The sequence below is a fragment of the Plectropomus leopardus genome, chromosome 19, assembly GCF_026936395.1.
Source record: "Plectropomus leopardus strain MGB_pleo_1.0 chromosome 19, ASM2693639v1, whole genome shotgun sequence".
Taxonomy (NCBI): domain Eukaryota; kingdom Metazoa; phylum Chordata; class Actinopteri; order Perciformes; family Serranidae; genus Plectropomus; species Plectropomus leopardus.
Window position 1 is genome coordinate 1,785,822 of NC_142194.1, and position 17,550 is coordinate 1,803,371.

At 38.6% G+C, this 17,550-nt stretch overlaps 1 protein-coding gene across 5 annotated transcripts in view; it reads left to right on the plus strand.

Annotated features, from left to right (window-relative positions):
* Positions 1 to 17,550, plus strand: part of stxbp4 (syntaxin binding protein 4) — a 56,201-nt gene that overhangs the window by 10,200 nt on the left and 28,451 nt on the right. For all 5 annotated transcript variants that reach the window (XM_088069923.1, XM_088069922.1, XM_042508466.2 and 2 more), the window contains 7 exons: positions 925 to 999; positions 8,588 to 8,673; positions 9,968 to 10,121; positions 11,525 to 11,657; positions 12,745 to 12,851; positions 13,347 to 13,572; positions 14,410 to 14,491. In XM_088069923.1, the coding sequence (XP_087926049.1) occupies positions 925 to 999; positions 8,588 to 8,673; positions 9,968 to 10,121; positions 11,525 to 11,657; positions 12,745 to 12,851; positions 13,347 to 13,572; positions 14,410 to 14,491 (863 nt within the window). The remainder of the gene's footprint in view (positions 1 to 924; positions 1,000 to 8,587; positions 8,674 to 9,967; positions 10,122 to 11,524; positions 11,658 to 12,744; positions 12,852 to 13,346; positions 13,573 to 14,409; positions 14,492 to 17,550) is intronic.

Consider the following 17,550-nt stretch of genomic DNA (forward strand, 5'->3'; position numbering starts at 1 on the left):
AAAAAATTTGAAACCGGGTTCCAGCGTGTGATCTTTTAAAAACGCCACCCCTGGCAACGTTCCTGTGAGAACGATGACGCCACAGCCGCATTTTGCACATGGGCGTGGTGTTCTTCCATTGTGTGTCTTTACAGTGTTACATAGCATACTACTGGCCTGGCGTGCAAGCTACAGCATTTTCAGTTATTTTTGCAGATCTGTGTACACGAGGATCGTTTTCACAATATCATCATATGAACGTGCATTTTTTTTTTCAAACACAGACTTTTCTGTTTTTAGTAGGGTCGTTCCTGTCTAAACTTGGCCTTGGTTTATAATTCTCTGACTTTTCCTCGAGTTTTGGTTTGTTGATACTTGCAGGCGTAGGCGCTATTTATGAGGGGGCACTGGGTTTTATGTCCCCCCGAATCCTGAACCTCTGGCCAAGACCTGGGCGTTCTGCAGTGGCCATCAGAGCCCATTAAATCCTAAATTGTTCTATTAACATTAATGTAGGAACAACAAGGACACATTTAGCTGCTACATATCTGCAACCTGCACAGGTAGGCCTATTAAGTAATTAAAAATGACTTAAAATTAATGAGTAGCCAAGCGCCCCACTGATGAAGGATGCAAAGGTTTCTTACAAGTTTCTGTGTGATCCCAACATGTTATTTATCTTTATCTAATGAAACTTTCTGTTTTTTAAAAACAATATTTTTGTTAAAAAAAATCTGAACCCAAGTCGGCATCCACCATCCCACCTCTCCATAACAAAATCAGCTCATACACTACATCACGTCAGAAACACATAACATTCATATTCACGGTTTGCAGAAATGTACAATGCCATGATTTTCTTAAAAAAACTGGACTAAAACTCTGTATTTCCGATATGTTTATCTGCAAATTAAGTGAAAATGTCTCTGTCCTGTGTCCTTACAGAGCGGTGGAGATCATGAGGTCAGCCTCGCTCTCTAACCACATGTCCCTGCTGATCGCCAGAGATGATGAATCCAGGTGAGACAAAAATAAAAGCTCACTGTGATGGTCCCTCACCTCAGGATGCTTTAAATTTTAAAAAATTTTCGGGAGTAAAACTGCCTGTTTTGGGCTGAGCTCACAAGTATCGAAGCTTCTTGTATTTTAATGATGGGAGCGGCTAGTGCGGTGGCTGCAATAGAAATAAAGCTGCTAATGTTTTGAACATCCATCGCCATGGTTACTGGGATGTTATCACCAGAGGAGAAGAACATCACTCAGTAGAAACACAGTCAACTCACAATTGTGTTTTTAACCACATTTTGGAAATATCGCTTAAGTTTTGCACAACCTTGTAATGGAAACCCACCTAATGAGGAGTAATATCTTCTGAACATCTTCAAGGTTAAAAGTGAATGTTTGCAGGATTTTCTTTGCTTTTGCTCCCCTCAAACACACCTGGTTCATATTCAGGTGTGTCTTAAGTAGGCTGATTGAATATTAGAAAGCCTCCTATAAAAGAATTTCTCGAAAAATCAAAGAGTGCGTGTGGAATAAGAGACAGAGTTTGTAAAGTGTTCATGAAAATGTTCTCCAAGGAATCATTTTGTATTCCCAAAGTGTTTAGATCCGTCCTCGGAGTAAACTCGGAGGTGAATGTGTGCGGCTGACAGACAGCCTTCCTGCTGTTCACCAGCAGGAGGTAAACTGACCTGGCACTCTGCTGTCCCCTGTGCTTTTCCACGTCAGCCTGCCTCGTCCAGACAAATGGACAGTGACACAATAGGGACACTCTGCTGTCTGTCCACGGGGTCTCAGCTGAAGAGGAGAGCTCCAGCTGATCAGAGATGGAAAGCTGCACAGTGATCAGCAGAAATAGGCTCTGTTTCCTGTTGCACTTTTTGCAGGATGTCAGACTGCAGCGTTTTCTATGATTAAGCATCATCACTTATCATTATCATTATTATTATTTATTGTTATTAGTATTTTTATAATTTTTGTGTTGTTTTTAAATTGACATGACCAATTTTACTAGTGCTTCTCAACCATTAATTTTAGGACACACTACTTTCTACAAAGACACTAAATGCTGGCACTGATCAAATCAAAACCTGCATGTTGATACTATTAATATTACACACACTTGTATCTCTGCGCACAAAATCAAGCCATAAAAATATTATACATTAGTATTATTTTCTACTTTCATTGGTTAATTTTTTAACTACCATCACCTAATCAGAAATATCAAATATTCATTATTTTTTTAAGAATTTCTAAATTTTAAATGCCAAGTTTTAGTCATGATGCCACTATGTTTTTAAGGGAAAAAAAGAAAAACAATAATAAATAATTTTCAATATACTGCATGCTAAGTAGATTTTTTGTTTTTGATTATCACAGTCTGGGATATGTCAGTGATCAGCAGCTACATTGACTGTGACAGGTCACCTAGTGGAAATAGCATGTATTTCCTCCATATGCCAAATATGGTCAAAATGACCTCATCAGGTGGAAAATAGTCAAAATGACAAATTCAGAGTCAAAAGCCCAGAATGACACCCAGAAATAATACAAGTCCTGTTTTTCTGCTCTGATGGCTGTGGGATCAAAAATGTCAGTTTGAATGGGTTTCAATGGAGCATTTTTGGACCTGAACAGTCTGAATGTAACTATTTAGTTTCCACAGTGTATTTTAGACTTATTGTAGGAGCTGAGCTGCAAATTCACTGATTACACTCAAATACACAATCTGGACTACATTTAGGACATATGCATGAGCACAGCCACAATGATCCAAAAATTAAGAATAAAAAGTGCGTAAATGCACCTAAAGGTTAATTTACAATTGTTTAAATTATATAAAAGTTATAATTTGGATACTGTGTTCTACAACATTACAGCCCTGTTCAAATAAATAAAACTGAGAACTTTTTAAAATGTCTGTAAAGCAGTTTGGTTAACCAGGAAACAGCGACTCTGGCTCCGTCCAAAGGTAAAAAAAAATTCTCAGCATTGCACGTTTCTGCAAAGCATAAATACATAACGTTTGCTCATCAGAGTTTCTAAAGTGACGCAGTATCTGAGCTTTTCATCAGGAGGTGGAGGTTCAGGTTCAACACCATCAATTAGTTTTATTTTGTGCAGGTGTTTTGTCTCAACCTGTGGCTGTTTTTACAGCAGGAATAGCGTGCAAAGAACACGTCTTTTAGCCCAAATCTGATCATTTCCCAGTGGTGCAAGTTATTAATGATGGGCCCCAGCGCAGGCTATTATGAAGGGCTCATGGGCTTCTTATTTATGAAGTACACACGCACACACTTACGACATGCACACACAATTAGACGTCTATATACAGTACCAACCACACGTTGGGTTTTACAGTGGGAATGTGTCATCAATTGTATTGTATTTGCAGAGTCCAGAGGTTACAGAGAAAGTGATCAGAAGCATGGATCGTGCTGCGACAACACAAAAGTGACAACAAAAGAGCAGAGCAGCTGAACATTTCACTGTTTGCTGAAATGACTGCAGACTTTTTCAGGCATTTTTAGTACAACAACTGAGCTCCTCCACATAAAGGCAAGAGACGATAGTAAACAAGAGAGACGAGAGATGCAATACTCATCAACAAACAACACCATGTCCCAAAAACTGGCCAGCTACATGGGCACGCACACAGTTTACCACAAAAGCTCACACACACACACACACATAATGAAACAGCTGCTCGGCAGCGACCTGAGGGCTTACTTCTGTCTTTGAAGAATATTAAAAAGTATTTCAGCACAAAACAACACTGTTTTATAAGCTGTCTGTAGGGCTCATTTACTGACGCTGAATATAGAGTGACGCTCCTCAAAGAAGCTGTAAAAGACGCTTTTTTTAGCTGATTTCAAGCTGAAATTCAGAACATAACCAGCTGACGAACAGGTTAAGTTTGATATAAAAGCTACAACGGTGAAGAGAGCCACCTTAATATTAGGGCTGGGCGATATGGAAAAAAAGTCTTAATGCAATAATTTTTTTCATATCAGTCAATCTCGATATATATCACGATATAAACACCATTTCTGTCAAGCTTGAAAGTTCCCTTTGACTCCTAAGTGAGATATGAAGATACCATAATCAATGATGCACGATAATGATTATTTCAACCAATACCGATAAACCCATAATTTCCAGCTTCTCACGGCCGAAAAAATACCGATAACCGAGGGTGAGAGTGGAGTGGAGACACCAAGGAGAAAGAGAGCCAGCGGACATTTGGAAACATAGTGGGAACACCAGCGGAGAATGAGAGCAGAGTGGACACCGGCAGAGACACCTGCGGACAACGAGAGCTGAGTGGATATTCGGAGACACTGACGGAGACACCAATAGAGAGAATGGCGGAGCATGAGAGCAGAGGGGAGATTCAGAGACACTGGTGCAAAAGGACAGCAGAAGGGACATTCTGAGACACCGGCGGAGACACCGGCGAAGACACCAGCGGACAATAAGAGCAGAGCAGACATGGCTGGAATACTTTCTATGGACTACCTCTAGTATGTCCATCGAGGAAAAGTTCGCGATTGATGTCGTTGTCCTTTTATCACCCAGCCCGACTTCTTAATAAAGAAAACCACCATTTAGACTGAACATACCTACCTGAGACAGGAAGCTGGCTCTGTGGTACACACCCCAGCATATCAACAAACAGCTACAGCAGCACACGCACGGTTTACCCGAAAAAGTACACACACACACACACACACACACACACACACAGTGAAACAGGTGCTCAGCAGCCACCTTTATCCCAAAAGATAACAACATTTTGAAAAGGCCAAAACTCCCTCTGAAAAGTAACTCGTACTCACTCATTTGACCGCCTCTGTCTCTGACTGTTTGGACCTGCAGCCGCAAATACGTAAATAAAACAGTTAGCTGATGCTAGAAAAAGCTAGCATCGGCTAGGCTATTAGCTAGCTAATATAATAGCAGTACCTAAAAGTAAACACATTAATTTATTAGCAGCCTACAGCTTATCCCGCATAATACAAATATGACTTATCTTAAAGTTTACATCAAACAAAACAGGCAAAAGTTATGATTATTTAGACTGTAGTTACATAGCTAACGTTAGCTTACCTGCTACGTGTGTTGACAGACTGAGGGCAGCGCGAGCGGCTCCTCCGAGCTCGCGACTGTTTATGACGAAATAATTATAAATCTAATTTAGGAAGATTTACTAGCCTCTCTTCATCTTTCTTTGCGCTCCTGTCTTTTCTGTTCTGTTTTATTTGTCCTGACAGCTCGCTCGGTTTCCCTCTGTGTCCTCAGCTTGTCCATGTTGACAGATTTTTGCGCCTCGCGCCGCCGCAGTCTTACCGTCGTGTCACGTGATCAAATGGAGACTTACGATTGGCCGACGTGCAGTCGTTACCCAGCATTCATCATTGGATCTGTATGTGACTCAAATACCAAAAATAACAATAATAATAATCATTTGATTGAAAAGTTTTTAAAGTTTCTCGATATATTTTTAATAAATGCAGAATAAGCTCATACATTTGCATAGTTTTATCGGAAATTACTGTACTCACAGAACCATGACAAAGGTGTATTTTGTATATTTAAGGGTAAAAAATTTAAATTTTAACAGCTTTATCAAATTGAGGATGCTTGTGTTAAATGTCAATAGGGTTTTATTATGATTTCTCATGACTTCTTAATTTGATGTTTGTTTTTCCCTAACCATAACAAAGTGGGTTTTTTGTGCGTAAATCTGTCTGCACGTTAACCACAGTGGTGTCCTATGAATTAATGACTTAACTTCAAACAAAAAATTAAAACATTATAAACAAAAAGTACACAAAAAGGAGTAGACAAGTAAAACTTAAATATCCCTACCCCTTTTCACTTTTTAAACTCATATATTATTTCAATAAATTACTAAATTTAAATAAAGTTTCAACATATCTATTTTTTGCAAAAATGCCCAATGCCAACATTTATCATAATTTCATATGTTCGTTAACATTTGTTTAATGCACTGGTTCCTGCACTGGGGGTCCCAAAAGCCTCATGGGGTCACGAGGCCTCGTTTTTAAAGAATATAGAGCCTGTATCTCAACATTTCATCCATTTAAAACTAAATTAAAATGTTATTTAACCCTTTTAAGAAGAGAATGGGCAACTCTAAACAAAGGTTTCAATCAAATGAATATTTTGTTATTTTTGGTATTTGAGTCACATACAGATCCAATGATGAATGCTGGGTAACGACTGCACGTCGGCCAATCGTAACTCTCCATTTGATCACGTGACACGACGGTAAGACTGCGGCGGCACGAGGCGCAAAAATCTGTCAACATGGACAAGCTGAGGACACAGAGGGAAACCGAGCGAGCTGTCAGGACAAATAAAACAGAAAAGAAAAGACAGGAGCGCAAAGAAAGATGAAGAGAGGCTAGTAAATCTTCCTAAATTAGATTATTTCGTCACAAACAGTCGCGAGCTCACGGAGGAGCTGCTCGCGCTGCCCTCAGTCTGTCAACACACGTAGCAGGTAAGCTAACGTTAGCAGCAAGCTACGTAACTACAGTCTGAATAATCCTAACTTTTGCCTGTTTTGTTTGACGTAAATTTTAAGATAAGTTATATTTGTATTATGCGGGTTAAGCTGTAGGCTGCTAATATATTAATGTGTTTACTTTTATGTACTGTTATTATTTTAGCTAGCTAATAGCCTAGCCGATGCTATCTGTTTCTAGCATCAGCTAACTGTTTTATTTACGTATTTGCGGCTGCAGGTCCAAACAGTCAGAGGCAGAGGCGGTCAAATGAGTGAGTACAAGTGTCGTTTCAGAGGGATTTTGGGTAAGCGACTCTAAAGAAACGACCCCCAAATTAGCAAGAAATTAGTAAAAGGTTACAAAAAATATTCCTGGAAATTTACAAAAAAAAGAAAGAAAGGACAAGAAAAGCAAAAGTGAAAACAAACAAAGAAATGGCTTCAGAAAAAATGCTTAAAAATAATAATGATTCTGAAACAAGCTTTAGCGACATTTTCAATGTACTATACTATAAGAAAATTCAAGCTGTCTTTACGACATGCTATACTTTGACGTTTTTTGACAAACTATACTATGACATTTACAACATATTTTCAGCATGCTGTACTATAGTACTATGATGTTTTTCGACATACTATACCATGACATTTTCAGCCAATTTTCAGGCTTGTTTTCAGGTTTTAGAAAATCTGGCCTGTGACAGGAGGCATATCTCAGGTTATTTCATGTTTGGTTTGTTTGGAGAAGGAAAAAATAGGAAGTGAAGGTGATTTCAGGTGCGACCTGCTGAAGAAGTTAAAAGGAAGCGGCCGTGTTGTTGTGACCGCAGAGGAAAGGTCGTCCCAGAGAGAGTCCTTTCATTTTCATCCCTGTTATTATGAAACCAAAGCATCAGAGTCTGTGTGTGTGTGTGTGTGTGTGTGTGTGTGTGTGTGTGTGTGTGAGATAAAGCAGCTTTGTGTCGACACGTCAGGTATTCACCTCGAAGCTCAGCCTCGATTGTTGCAGCGATTTGTTTCACACTTGAAGCAAATTATGATTATTGTGTGCAGCTGCTCCCGGCGGTACAGCGGGTCACTTTGAGGACGCCGTGATGAAATCATGCCGAGGGGATTTGGCCCCGGCGTCCTCACAGGTTTGGTGCATGAAAACAGAAAAATTAAGGCTGGAGTCTGAACTTGTTGGGGGAGTTTTGTGAGGACATTTTGGAGGTTTGTGTCAATTTTAAGCTGTTGTCTAGAAATGAAAAGTCTGAGTTGATGAATTCTCTGAGATGAACACAGTTTACAGTCTTTTAAAGTGTTTTCTTTTTTATATAATATAATAGAATAATAATATATTTATATTATATAAAGTATTGTTTTGACACTTAAAATTAAGAAGTTAAGTTTCCTCTCACTGCTGTTGCCTTGTGCCACAAAGGTCAGCTGGGTATCACAGTGTCTGCGACTCCTGACCTCTGACCTCTGAGTGTATCAATGACCGCACACATCCTGTTTAAGAGGCATTAACAGCCAATCGGATCACACCCAGACCAGATGGTGATGCTGTAAAACTCAGGTTTTCTCTGCGTCCATGTGAGGGAGACAAACACTCACAGATCTGTCTGCTCTCCTCAAAGTGTCCACTTTTCAAATAAAAAACTGCATTCACAGTCTGAGTACAGTAGAAGTGAACAAATATCCAAAATAAAAGGGTTTCACGTTTGTTGGTGAGGGAAAAAAGGAAACATGGAAAGACAGATAAATGCAATATTTCATGTTTTTCATTTTGAAAGCAAATAGCAGCCAATAGATAATCTGTATGTTTGGTGTCTTTGCTTTGGCTGGATTACTCTTGATGTATGTTTATATTAAAAGTACTACTTTATTAAAAATATTACAGGTCAAACACATAAAGATCTTAACACTCCAAAACAGACATTTCTTCTAAACAAGTACTTTTACTGCAAAAACATGTTCACCTTTTAATGGAGTATTTTTTTCATCGTACTGGTAATGTTTGAGTAACGCACTTTTGTGTGTGTGTGTGTGTGTGTGTGTGTGTGTGTGTTTGGTGTCCTTCAGGAGGGAGTTTGCTGAGCTGATGGAAAAGTACGGCTCCAATAATATCAGCGCTTCAGGACGAATTTCTCCGACTCAGCTCTCCACAGGTGAAACACCCACAGATACAGGAACGTTCAGACTTCACTCACTAACACGAAACAGCAGCTCTCTGAAGAAGTGTCTTTACATAATTGTCCTCAGAAAAATATCCTCACATTGCAAAAATTCCTTCCCTTTCCAAGAATGCCTTTAGCCGTCTTTGCAAACATATCTGAATTTTCTAGAGATGTCTTCACCTTGCAATATCCTCGCTTTCCAAAAATGTCTTTTGCCGACTCTGCAAAAAATGTTAGAATTTTCCAAAGATATACAGATTTTCTTAAAATATTCTCACCCCGCAAAAATGTCCTCACTTTTTAAATACATTTAATACATTCTCACTTTGCAAAAATATCCCTATTCTAAAAAAAATGCCCTGATATTCTAAAAGTCCTCATGTAGCAAAAATGGTTTAACTTTACATAAATTTTCTAATTCTGCAAAAATGCACTGACTTTGCGAAAATGTCCCGACATTCAAAAAATGTATCATTATGCCAAAATATCCTCAATTTGAAAAACTTAAAACCTTATTTATTTAATTTTTTGTTAAATGCCCCCACTTTTAAAAAGTTTACTCATTTTCCAAAAATTTCCCAATTCTGCAACAATTTGGTGATTTGGGAAAAATGTCCTCACTTTCCAAAAATGTCCCCATTTTGTAGAAATAACCTTAATTTGCAAATGAGCTGTTGAATTTTATTAACCAGTTTTGCAAAAATATCCTTATTCTGCAATAATTTCATGACTTGTCCTTAATGTCCTTCATTTACGTAAATGTCCCCATCTTGCAGAAGCGTCCTAACTTTGCAAAAAAATTCCCAACTTATAAAAAGATTAACCGTTTTGCATATATATCCGTCCTATGCATATATGTTGTCTTCATTTTAAATGTTGAAATTTTCCAAAAATGTCCTGATTTTTTTAAAAAAGCCCCAAATTTGCAAAATGTCCTCACTTTCCAAAAATGAGTCTGCTTTGCAGAAATTTCTTCATCTTTTTGGACTTACAAGATTTTCTGAAATCTTCCTCAGACGCTCACACCACTTAATTCTGTGATTTGAGTTTCATATCGATTATAAATCTTTAGATAAAATTAAAGTGATCTGATTGGTTCTGTGTTGTGATTTTTCTCTACCTCCACCTCGCTCTTTGTCCCATCATCCATCACTCTCCACCTCCTCCCTCCGTCTCCCTCCCACTCTCTTTCTATTTCCCTCTCCTCTTTCTTCTTCTTTTCTCTCCCACCTCTTCCTGCTCACCTCTCCCTTTTTCTTCTTCTTCTTCTCTCGTCTCTGTTCAGGGAAGCTGACAGACACGGCCTCCTCCTCCTCCTCCTCCAGATCGGAGAGCCCCCAGCTCCTCAGTCCTAAAGAGGGGGTCACCGCCTACACCCACGCCTCCCCGTACCCTGCCAACCCCGCCTACACCGTGCACACGCCCACGCACGCCTTCAGGTAGGAATCACAACATTTCAACCTTTATCGAAAGAACTCGTCTGTTCTTATGGATCCTCAAACACGGCCTGCTCTGCTCAGTCAATCCGAAAAGTTTGGATAAAGTAGAGTTATGGAGTCAGAAAGGTCCCAACAGAAGAAGACAAATGTTTTGCAGAGTTTGATCAAAGACAATTTAACAAATACAAAATCATCTAAAAAATAAAATAAAATAAAATATCAAGACAACTGATTGACTGGTTGAGATTGTTTTTAATTATATTTAAATGATTGCCTTACGGTCTGACAGGCTTGTTAAAAAGGAGGCGTGTCTCTACTGCAGTCCACTTTAGATGATGAGGAAACTGTGTTGGAAATGTTAAACTATCTTACCAGAGGCTCAAAGTTATCATATTTTGAGAAAAATTATCATGAGAACGAATAGTTTAAAATTATAACTTTAGTAAACAAGTGTTTAAACGACTTTTTGACACATCTACAAATCTACCCGCTGCCTCAGAGAGGAGCTGTTTCTCAGGGGGGATGTTTGTGAAAAAGTCATTTCAGCTTTTTTTTGTGGTAGCCTGCTACTATAAAATCAAATTACACGACAGCCAACTTTTGATAATGTGCATTAAAATATTTAAGGGCATGGCGACGAACGTGACCCGAATGTGACAAGTCGTCTCACACGGGTCAGGTGTCATCATGGCCAGATGTAGGATGAGTTAAAATGAGACGTGTAAACTAAACTAAGTGCTTGTTGTAAGTGTCACAGTGGTCGAATTATCATACATTATGGCATTTTTGGAATTACTGATTGTACATTGTACAAAGGACAAAATTATTGTAAAAATACGATTATTATGGTACCTCTGGCGACACTGTGTAGAAATAAGTGTGTGCATTTGGGCGGAGTCAGACGACAGTAATCACAGACGTAGACGTCCAAGAAAAGATCTGAACAGGTAAACACGTGACACTTTCTTGTCAACTTTTGACATTGTAGGCTAAAAAAGCAAGATAAATTGTTTCAATTTATTAAAAAACAACGTTTTTCATCCCTTAAAAACAGAACGAGAAGCTAAACTGCAAACGAGGTGAGGTCATCCAGCAGCAGCAGAAAGTAAATAAAGAGCCCCTCTGTGAAGGTGTTATTTTGTCTTTTTTGGTAGGCGGTTATATAAACTGTTAAATTGTATTTCTGCAGCACTGGAACAACAGCACGGGCTAAAAATAGTGAAAAGCATCTTCAGCAGTATCACAGAAAAGTGTGGGAAGACCAGAGAGAGAGAGAGGAGGAAGAGGAGGAGGAGGAGGAGGAGGGTTACAGATTATGTCACAGAGGGATTGAATGTGAGCGGCAGCGTGGCTTTCTGGCTTTTAATCATGCTTAGTGTCGTCCTCTCTGTGTCTCTCCCCAGTGACAGTGTCATTCAGTTGATATGCGTCTCCAAGGGAACAGGCCTGGGGCTTGTCATCAAGGGCGGGGCCAACCGCACAGAGGGACCAATGGTGTTCATTCAGGAAATAGTGCCTGGAGGAGACTGCCAGAAGGTCAGCATCCTCACGAAAGGCTCTAACGTGGACAAAAGCATTAAAGTCATTCAGATTGTGTGTTGCATAACCTTAACTTATTACAAAATTCACCATTTTATTCAGTAAAAAAAAATACAGAATAAACACCCTGAAACTGAAACTTTAAAATCCAATGAAATAAAGAGAATTGCAAAGAGAAACATTAAACAACATTAAAAAAGCACAAAAAAAAATCAGTTATGCAAAATTCTGAAAATTTCAGTTCAGCTTAGTTTATTCACAGAGTTGATAAAAATATAGATACAAACATGATTTTAAGTCAAATGTGTGAGATGGGACACCCTGATAAGCTAGTCATGACACACAAAGTTTAAAAATATAAATTTCATGTAACCTAAAAGTATAGTATCACTAATACAATACATGTAGACCAATAGCACAGGGAAAATGGAATAAATTACCTGGAGTATGTATTTAGAGAAGTCATTTAAAAAAAAAATAAAAATAAAATAAAAATTTTAAGTCTTCAGCCATTAAGGGCTCTAGGAATTCACATTTTCATTTTAATTCACACAAAAGACTTCAAATGATATTTTGTTGGGGAAATGGTTTTCACCTCACAAAAATAATCAGGGCGCCTTTGTCAGGAGGAAAACACAGAACATAGGCTATGTAGAGCCTACGTCCGTTTAACGCAGAAGTATGTTTAACCTGTGGTGTTCCTCAAGGCTCCGTTCTTAGACCCTTTTTTGTTTTGGTCAATATTATATTATATTTTTCCTTAGAAATAAACCACCAACACTGTTATGCAGATGACGCAGTGATTTATATTTGAACTCAAGAAAGTCGTTTACAGGCATTAGTAATATTATTTGTTAACAATTATGTATTTTCTAAGAAATTAATTAGTTACGTTTTTTTTCCAGGTTGACAAAAGTAAATCCAAAATTATTTGTGTGTTGATGTGTTCGTTCAGATCCTAAGAAACAAAAATGTTGTAACCAAAATCAACAAAAAACATCCATAATTGTGCTCAGTCCCAGTGGTTCAGTCGGTCCACTGAAAATGAAAATCTGCAGATTTCTGTGTATCTGTGGTGTTTCAGGACGGCAGGCTGCAGGTCGGAGACCAGCTGGTGTCCATCAACAAAGAGTCGCTGATCGGAGTGACGTACGAGGAGGCCCGGAGCATCCTGACACGCACCAAACTCAGGTCCAACACACCAGGACACTTTTTCAAACGCATAAATTATTCAAGATTCAACAGCAAACAGAAGAGTTTTTCTCTAAATTAAGATCTAAGTAAATAAATATAAAAATGGGGAAAAAACATATTTATAACTACAGTAATGGTAAATAAATTCTATTACAGATTTATTTCAATATCAAAGCACTTTTTCCAAGTTCTGTTTACCTTGTTTTGTTTTTCTAACTTTTTGTCTTTTTTTTTTCTGGTAATTTTCTTGTACTTTTAACTAATGTCTCGCTAATTGTTGGTTCATTTCTTCTATTTAAGCTCATTTCTTTCTTTTCATGTTTTGAAAGAAATCAAACCAAATCTATTTATTAAATATTTTATTTAATTTAAAGGGGTTGATGGGAAACAAAAGCTACCAATACTCTTTTTGTTGTTGGATAAAGATGTTGCTGTTAAGAAGAACATATGAATGTTGTTTTAAATTTTCTTCATTCATTTGCTGTGTTGTAGACCGGATCCCACGGTGGAAATTGCCTTCATCCGGCGGCGTTCTTCCTCCAGCTCCAGCAGCGGGCCTCACAGCCCCATCTCCCTGCAGGGGTCAGGAGGAGGAGGCGGACCCCAGACGAGGGCCCCGGGGCTGGGGCCCGTGCCTCCACAGCCTGCCGTGGTCACTAAGATCACGTCCAGTAGAAACCCGGCCTCTGAGACTCTGCCGGCCGTCAACGTCAGCCAGGTGGGAGCTCCGGTACACACCGGGATAAAAACTCTACTGGTTCTGTCTTAAATAAACTGAAACTACACTTAAATCATCAACTACGATTACATTTAAACTGAAGTGAAATCATCGTTTATGTTACAAATATATTGCACCCAAACTTTAAACCTAGATTTCAGCTAAACTCGATCAATCTGAAACCCTGTTTTTAAAAGTCTCTCCAGACACATGAGGAGTCTGCTGTTCGCCAAAATGGAAGGTTTTGGGTTTTTTTGCCATTTTTGTGTCAAAGTCTGTTCATCCGCCAATATGTTTCCCGTTAATAGACAGAGATTGACTTTAAATGTTAATGATATATCTAATCTAGCTGCTCAGTGTACGTTTTAATCTCAGATTTTAGGTGCACAGACATCGGCCTCTTCAGTAGAAGAATGTGGAAACGCGTCTCTCGTTACAAATCAAACAGTATAACAGTAGTAAACAGTATAGTCCAGTACAGTATAAGTCCTTTTAGGACATTTTAGGGAACCAAAACAAAATTAAAAACACATTTTTTGAATTTCAGCTCTAAGTATTATCAAGTATTAGTATTATTGTATTTGTTGAATTCAGTGCAAGCATGGCTAAAATGAAGTTTCAAGATAGAACATTTAGTAAAGAATATATTTCCCAGGATTGTCTTAAAACTTCCTCTGAAAAGGATTTTGATTACTTTCATGAAAGCTGTCATCTTTATGTTACACAACCATCTTCTGTAAAATCAGCACGTCGTCGCTCTCACTGAGGTCATGACACACACACATGTGAACACACTCTTATCAAACCGTTATTAATATGTTGTGTTAATATTTGCAGGTGCGAGTGTCTCCAGTCAGAACAGAGCCGACACATGTCTCCACCCCGCCTGACGGCGACAGCGTGGCCAACACAAACCCTGGTACGAATCTGTCGATCTCTTATAAATGATAAAAATCCACATGCTGAGTTAATATTTTCACACAGCAGCTGGTGGAGCGAATTCTCCAGTCAGTGATATTAAACCACTGCAGAACAAGAAGAGGTGACAAAAGAGCGCCAGTCGAAGCTCAAACGACAAAAAACCACCTGATGCTTCATGGCAGTGATTATCAGCTTACGGCCTGCAGGCCACATCTGGCCCCCCGATACGCTGGGTGGCCCCCCAACCAGTTTCTAATTCACAGTAAGAAGAACATGATTCACACTGGGAATTGATTTTGTACTTTTAGTGTACATAAGGTGCCAGATAGAAAAATCTTAGAAACATCATAAAATCCTACAAACATCCAAAAATCTTAGAAACCTCCTAAAATCCTACAAATGTCCTAAAATGTTAGAAATGCCCTAAAATTTAAGAGAGGCCCTAAAATCCTAGAAATGTCCTATAATCACAAACATGTTCCAAAATTTGAGAAATGTCCTAAAATCCTAGAAATGGTAAAATTTCCTACCAACATCTTAAAATCCTACAAATGTCATAAAATCATAGAAACATTCCTAAAACTTGATAAATGCTCTGAAAACCTAGAACCATGTTTGGGGCTGCTGTGACGGGCCCCTGGCCTCCTGTCTTTGTGGCCCCTAAACAGAGTCACACCTCAGACAGGAAACACTTTCACTCGTATATTTTAACCCTTTTTTGAGCGTCTGAGGTTTTTAATCTGTGAATTTAAAATAAATAAAACAGGTGAAAAATAAACCGTCTTAACGACAGCAGACGTCGGGGTAAACGGCGTTCACACACACACATGCCTGTGCACACATGACCTGCTGTAAACTGTGAGGCGTGAATGAAAAGCGGGCAGCAGTCCTGATGGAGACGGACGAGGGGGACAGAAGGAGGACAGATGGCGTGTGGTTGGCCGCCTGTCGGAGGAGGAAGTGAGGCGGGCGGGAGGTCTGGCCTACGATTGGCCGAGGGGGTGTGAAGCATCATCTCGTCTCTGTGTGTGAGAGGGGTCCTGAGGTCTCTCTGCGTATGTGTGTCGACGTCACACCGGTGACCACTAGACGTCCCGGGACAGACGATGAAGGACATGAGGACAGATCCATGTGTGACAGGACAAAGGGGACCTCTGACATTTGTCTCAGTTGTTCCACTAAAACATTTTATGGGAATATTTGTATAATGTTAGTCTAGATTATGAGACAGTGTAAAAGGCCCTGCAGATGTTTGGCATCCCCTTTTAGCATTTTTTCTGTCCCTTCTGGTTGTTTTGCGTCCCTTGGTCATTGTTTTGAATGTCTTTGTGGATGTTATGAATCTTTTTATAGTTGTTTTGTATCCCTCAGTGGTTGTTTTGCATCCCTTTGTGTTTGTTTTGTGTCCATTGGTGGTTGTTTGGCATCCTGCTGTGATTGTTTTGTGTCCCTTTGTGGATGTTTTGCATCCCTTTGTGGTTGTTTTGTGTCCATTGGTGGTTGTTTGGCATCCTGCTGTGATTGTTTTGTGACCCTTTGTGGTTGTTTTGCATCCCTTTGTGATTGTTTTGTGACTCTGTGTGGTTGTTTTGTGTCCCTTTGTGGATGTTTTGCATCCCTTTGTGGTTGTTTTGCATCCCTTTGTGATTGTTTTGTGACTCTGTGTGGATGTTTTGTGTCCCTTTGTGGATGTTTTGCATCCCTTTGTGGTTGTTTTGTGACTATGTGGTTGTTTTTAAATCTCCTTTTGATTATTTTGAATCTCTTTGTGATTTTTTTGCATCCCTTTGTGTTTTTTATCCCTTTTTAGTTTTTTTAATCTCCTTGTAATTGTTTTGCATCCCTTTGTGGGTGTTTTAGATCTTTTTGCAGTTGTTTTGCATCCTCTTGCGGTAATTTCATGTCTTATGACATAGTTTTGTGTCTGTTTGCACCCATTTTGTGTCTTTGTGAGTTCAGTGTGACATGATAACTTCACTTCCAAGATCCACTCAGCTTTTTTTGTTTGAAAACCTCATCTTGCCGTCTTTGCACCATGATCATGTTTGTGCACTTCTGAACTGACAGTGAAATTTAACTGATTTCTTCATTTACCAAACATTTAACTTCAGTTTTATTCAACCATTTGTGTGAATGCATGAGACAAAGTTAAACATCTCAACCTGCAGAACTAAATATTCCTGCTCATTAATATATTATTCAGACATTTACTGTGAAAGATTGAGGCAAAACCTGCATCTTTTAAACACTATTCACCGTACACACATCTCTGTTCCATCATATCTGGCACTATTAAAGGTGATGACCTGCATTGACATTGAGCTGAAACCAAAATTAAAAGATTGCAGTTTGACGAAACACAACCTGTTTACGTTCCTTCCTGCACATTTCTGCACTCGCTGTAAGTCCAACAATCTGCACGTGCAGCGAAACAGAGGAAGTGTGAAACTGTAACATCCTGCTCAGCAAAGTGATTTTCATAATCTAGAAATCTGAGATTAAGCTGAGCTGAAAGTGATAGCATCAATCAAACTGACTTTATTTATGTTTAATTTAGTTTCCGAGAAAAATCGACATCAACACTAGGGTCAGCGTCTTAAAAAATGTCACAGTAAAGCAATTATTTGCATTAGAATTGTGACAGATGACATTTTCAATCCAATCCAAATTTATTTAAAAAGCACATTTAAAAACAACAGAGCCGAAAGTGCTGTGTGTCAATAATTAGATTTAAATAATAATAAAAAACAAGAAAAAGGAAAATTAGCAGTTTGGCAAGAAATGTCCCACAAAAATGGGTTAAAAATGAATAAATAAGTAAAAAATATCACTTTTTAATTTTTTTTCATTATTTCTTTTTATTTATTTTATTTTTTACTTATCATTAATATTATTATTACTTTTTCATTTATTGATGCTGTACTTTTTCATTTAATTTTTTTTAACTTTTAGAGCTCATTGATAGCAAATATTGACTGGATAAAATGCATTTTTAGTGATGTTTTTCTCATTTATGTGGCCAAAGTTCTGTTGTGTTGATGTGGCGTTGTTGTTGTT